Raw genomic sequence first — 5,522 nt, 5'->3', positions numbered from 1 at the left:
GCAATCTGTTTGGTCATTTTTATATTTAACTGATGGGCCGCATAGGCCCATCCTTGCTTTACATATTTTCATTAGGGAATATAAAAAGGTAAGGGGAACAAAAGACAAAAGAAAATCCTCACACAAGTTTTCTTATTTTCGCTTGTTTTAATAAAATTGCTCCGATTGACCGACTTATATATATTTGACACAATATATTGCAATAAATGGCCGAGATACATCTAGAAATGAAAGTTTCATATAATAGGAATTAGGTGAAGTTATTCTAATTTAAATTTAAAATATGCAAAGTATTAAAAAAAATTAATTCCTATGTTTAGATAAAAAAATGTGGTTATATTAGACAAATATGACATTTTCATAGAAATTTTGTGAATGGTCTGCTGTAAAGCAATTTGTTATTTCTATGTATATATATATATATATATGTCCACAGCATAACAATAGATAATACAAATTTTCTTATAATTACTTGTAAATTAATACCTGAAACAGAGATTTTGTTTTTATTTGTATATCCGCTATATTATACCGTGCTCTGCAGAGAATTCTGATCGTTCCATGAAACCAATATTTTTATATTAATTTATATAGTTTTGTTGTCCAGCTTAAAAATGGAATCAAATGGTTAAACAAGAATTCCGTCAATCCCTCTTTGTACTATGCCCTCCAAGTCTGGGGTTGGAAGGAGATAATAAAAATATTGTGATTCATGTATTTATATATATTTTGACTTAAAAATATCTTCTTTCTTTTTTTTTTTTTTTTGGGGAAATTATGATATTTATATTCGATGAATTTATAATTTGTAGCTCGGTAAAGTTATCTTATTATTCAAGGTCAACATGTAGGTGGCCTGCTAGTTTCTGAACTGTCATTCTTTAGGTTATAGAATAGTCAAACAGTTTGGTTGGCTTGATCCAATTTTTTTTTTTTTTTTTTTTGAGAGGTATTTCATAGCGGAAAATTGTCCATATGACTTTGGAGATGGTAATGCACCATTGTAGAAGGGAAAATTGCAAGGCCAGGGGAAAATTTGATCTGTTTTTGCAGGGCTTGGGATTATAATTGATGTTGCGGCAGGATACAAGTGTGCGCCTCATGCAAGAAATTATGGTCCAAAAACAATGTCACATATGGAAATGGTTTTAGTAATATTATATGACTGCAAATTTTGCTTCCGTCCATCTATTAGGAAATTAAAGATTATGAAATTGTTTTGTTCTGAAAAAACTCGTAGAGAAATACCAGATCATGTTTCAGTTTCATCCATTAGAGACAACAAAATCAGTTTCCTCATTAAGTACAAGACGTAACAAAGTCCTGGTGTATCCAAGCTCGGGCTATCTTATTACACAAGAAAAGAAAAACAATCCTAAGACTAATACGAGAAAGAAAATGAACAGAAAGAAAATGAACAAACTTTGACAATATCAAACAAGGAGAAATCCCAGCAGTTTAGGATGTCCATGTTGGGGAATCAAACAGCTGCTTTATTGTAATCATATAAAATGGCTCTGATAATGATTCTAATGGAGTTGACAGCTTTCTAGATACTTGCTTCATAGTTGGACGGAACTGTGGACTTTGTTGCAGGCACGCAAATGCTATCTCTGCAATGGAGATCACTTGGTGTGCTATTCGCCCCCTTGGAGGTGAGAGACGTTGATCCAGTACATCCTTAATCAGAGCATCAACAGCCAGTAGTGGTGCTAAGAACAAAGATGATATGAGGTCTCCCGGATGCTTTCCCATGATCACTTCTAATGTTACAACTCCGAAGCTATACACGTCGATCTTCTCATTTACTTCCATTGTATAAGCAAGCTCTTCAAAGAAATATGACTTTGAGTTAATATTTTATGATGATCAGAAATTTCGTATAGGCAATTGCAAATAAGTCAGGTATGTATTTTTTCATCACAGTAAGTAAATTAAATTATATAAATCTTCTTCTATTTATGTATGTACATCAACAGTACTCAAACCATCCTAGTTAATCTTTGTTATCTATGTCTAGCAAATATGCATAACACATGGTTCTCATGTCTGGTATAGAAATCTGCCTTTGAAGCTCTTTGAAAAACACATAATGAGCAGATCTGCCAGATCATGAGCTTTCCTGGTCGCTAAAAAATAAAAATAAAAAAATAAAAAAATAAAAAAAAAAAAAAAAAAAAACAATGCATAATGGATTTAACATAAAGGAGTAACTCTGATGGATCAATTACCTGGGGCTGAGTAGCCAAAGGTTCCTACAAATGGAGTCCAATTCAATGACTCAGGATCCAAAGTTGTAGCAGCACCAAAGTCAGAAATGTGAGCTTCGTATTCATCATCCAACAGAACATTCTTAGTTGATATGTCTCTATGAATTATAGCAGGACTACATTCATAATGCATGTATAATATGGCATTGGCTAAACCTTTCACCACATTTATTCTCTTGGTCCACTCGAACTCTACTGCCCTAACTTCATTGCTTAATATCTTCGCTAAGCTCCCTCCTTCCATGAACTCATACACCAAATATGATTGTCTTGCATGTGAACAATATCCATAAAGCTTAATGATATTTCTGTGGCGTGCTCTTGTCAAGACACTAGTCTCACTTTCAAAAGCTTCCACAATAGCTGCTCCTTCATTCTCATGCAATTTTTTCACGGCAACAACTTGACCCGTTGAAAGCACTGTTTTATAGACACTTCCATATCCTCCAACTCCAATGCAATATTTGGAGCTGAAGTTCTCTGTTGCTTGAACTATTTCTTCATGAACCTTTTTCCCATTATGGCTCCATGCTTCAAAGAAAGTTAAAGTCATTTGTGTTTGTCTTGGCTCATCCATATGCCTCTCTCTCTTTTTGCAAATAAACAATGCTCCAACAATGATAAATGACAGAATAAGAGCACAAGTTATAGACACTGTGACAACAAATATTATCGAATTACTTCTATTCTCTTTAGGCATGGGGCAAATCTTTATAATAGTGTTGTTGCCACACAAACCTTTATTATCTTCCAACGCTTCAAGGGGGGCCTCTAGGAAGGCTTTGTTGTTGGGCAGAGGACCTTCTAACTGATTGTAGGATATATCAACAGATGTCAAGCTTATCAATTCTTTAAACGTTGATGGTATTGAGCCCGACAGATTGTTGTGTGAGAGGTTAAATGTTTCTAGCTTATCCAAATGACCAAGCTCGAAAGGCAACTCTCCTGAAAGCAAATTGTTACTTAGATCAAGATTTTCGAGGGAGTGCAGATTCCCAATTTGGAAGGGAATAATTCCACTGAATTTGTTATTCCTCAAGTTTAAATGGAGTAGTTTTGAACAGTGTTTCAAATGCATAGGAATTGGTTCACTCAACTGGTTGGCTGCAAGGTCAAGTGCTTCAAGGTTCGATATCATTCCAATTTCTGCAGGAACATTGCTAGAAAGGGAATTATTGTTGAGCTTGAGAATGTACAACAATTTCAACTGTCCCAATTCCTTAGGAATTTTACCTACAAGAAGGTTGGAAGAGAGGTCAAGTTTCTGCAATTGAGTAGCCTTCCCAAGTTCAGGAGATAGCCTACCAGAAATTTTATTATTAGATATGTTCAACATTGTGAGTTTTGGACACTGTCCCCAGTTTTCGGAAAGTTCTCCAAAAAACTTATTGGTGCTCAAGTCCATATAATCCAGGTTTGGGTATATTCCGAATTCTTCATATATATTTCCTGTTAGTTGATTCCCTTCAACTGAAAGGCGGACTAAAGAGCTGCAGTTTCTTATGCTTTTTTGAATGGAACCTCTAAAGTTGTTATAACTTGCTATAAACCATGTAAGCTTCCCACCAAGACAAATATTATTTGGAATGGACCCAACTATTTTGTTTCCAGTAAGTTCCAAATCAGTTAACTTGCTCAGGTTTCCAATGGACACAGGAATTGAGCCAGTGAGTTGGTTATAATACAAATAAAGGGTAGTGAGTGATTTGAGCTGTCCAATCTCACTGGGGATGGACCCAACTAATTTGTTTCCAGTAAGTCCCAAATCAGTTAACTTGCTCAGGTTTCCAATGGACACAGGAATTGAGCCAGTGAGTTGGCTATCATACAAATAAAGAGTAGTGAGTGATTTGAGCTGTCCAATCTCACTGGGGATGGACCCAACTATTTTGTTTCCACCAAGTTCCAAATCAGTTAACTTGCTCAGGTTTCCAATGGACACAGGAATTGAGCCAGTGAGTTGGTTATCATACAAATAAAGGGTAGTGAGGGATTTGAGCTGTCCAATCTCACTGGGGATGGACCCAACTATTTTGTTTCCACCAAGTTCCAAATCAGTTAACTTGCTCAGGTTCCCAATGGACACAGGAATTGAGCCAGTGAGTTGGTTATCATACAAATAAAGGGTAGTGAGGGATTTGAGCTGTCCAATCTCACTGGGGATGGACCCAACTATTTTGTTTCCACCAAGTTCCAAATCAGTTAACTTTCTCAGGTTTCCAATGGACACAGGAATTGAGCCAGTGAGTTGGTTATCATACAAATAAAGGGTAGTGAGTGATTTGAGCTGTCCAATCTCACTGGGGATGGACCCAACTATTTTGTTTCCACTAAGTTCCAAATCAGTTAACTTGCTCAAGTTTTTAACGGACACAGGAATTGAACCTGAGAGACTGTTACTATGAGCAGAAAATAACTCAACAGACACCAACATGCCTATTTGAGTTGGTATAAAGCCATGCAAATAATTACTTTCCAACCAAAGGAAACGTAAATTTGTTAAAAGGCATAGCTGGGATGGGATGTTTCCGGAGAGATTATTGGAATCGAGGGCAAGGTAGGTGAGTGAAGAAAGGTTGCCAATGTGAGATGGGATACTTCCATAGAGGGAGTTGTTATAAAAGTCAAGAGTGAGTAAGCTGGGAAAGGATGAGAAGTTGAAGTTGTGAAGCGTACCTTTCAGATTACTGCTTTCGAGAGTAATGTTGATGATACTTCCAAAGTCGTTACAAGTGATCCCAACCCAAGTACAGGGGGTATTATTATAGAGATGATGGGAAGTTGAATCAGTAGAATTGAGATTCCAAGAGCGGAGAAGAGAATGTGTAGTTGGATTCATATCAAAGCTGTCCTTCCATTTCACAAGGGCCTCAGCCTCTCCACTTATTGCAAAACAAGTACTAGAAGAACAAAGAAGAAACAGTAGAATGATGATCAACAACAAAAACTGATCAAGTGACCGTACAACGAGGTGTGGAATCCAGGGTGCCATGGACTTGATAATTTTTTAACTTTAAGGCAACGCTTAAATGCCTTGGCTTTCTTTTGGATATATATAGAGAGAGCATTTTATGTATTTATTTATTTAAAGAAAACGGAAATAAATATTCTTTTGTTTTTGCAGAAGAAATAATTCAAAATAAGTAATTGTTTTTTTTCTTTATTTAATTGAAAGGTTAGCCGCGTTTGCTCAGAATAACCCGTACTTAAATAACGGATTAATTAATTAAATTTTCGTTTCCATATAAACAT

The 5,522-nt window shown here is 35.9% G+C and overlaps 1 protein-coding gene across 2 annotated transcripts; it reads right to left on the bottom strand.

Annotated features, from left to right (window-relative positions):
• Positions 1-1,253: 1,253 nt before the first annotated feature.
• Positions 1,254-5,309, bottom strand: LOC107418149 (probable leucine-rich repeat receptor-like protein kinase At1g35710). Of its 2 annotated transcripts, XM_048477279.2 has the most exons (3): positions 4,947-5,309; positions 2,232-3,503; positions 1,254-1,829 (listed from the first exon to the last, which is right to left on the bottom strand). In XM_048477279.2, exons 1-3 carry the CDS (start codon positions 5,260-5,262, stop codon positions 1,459-1,461), a joined length of 1,959 nt encoding a protein of 652 aa, XP_048333236.1. In that variant the 5' UTR covers positions 5,263-5,309; the 3' UTR covers positions 1,254-1,458. The 2 variants fall into 2 exon arrangements, with proteins under 2 accessions (XP_048333236.1, XP_048333235.1); XM_048477278.2 differs by having other exon boundaries at positions 2,232-5,309.
• Between the last annotated feature and the right edge of the window lie 213 nt (positions 5,310-5,522).

The sequence above is a fragment of the Ziziphus jujuba genome, chromosome 3 (assembly GCF_031755915.1).
Source record: "Ziziphus jujuba cultivar Dongzao chromosome 3, ASM3175591v1".
Lineage (NCBI taxonomy): Eukaryota > Viridiplantae > Streptophyta > Magnoliopsida > Rosales > Rhamnaceae > Ziziphus > Ziziphus jujuba.
The sequence above is the reverse complement of the archived record's forward strand: the minus strand, read 5'-3'. Positions and strand labels throughout refer to the sequence as shown.

What these genes read in the sequence shown, in the direction of transcription:
- LOC107418149 (XM_048477278.2), bottom strand. Translation starts at nt 5,262, where the DNA reads ATGGCACCCTGGATTCCACACCTCGTTGTACGGTCACTTGATCAGTTT. An exon ending in CTTTGGCTACTCAGCCCCAG is followed by an intron (nt 1,830 to 2,231) that starts GTAATTGATCCA and finishes ATTTCTTTGAAG; the next exon opens with AGCTTGCTTATACAATGGAA.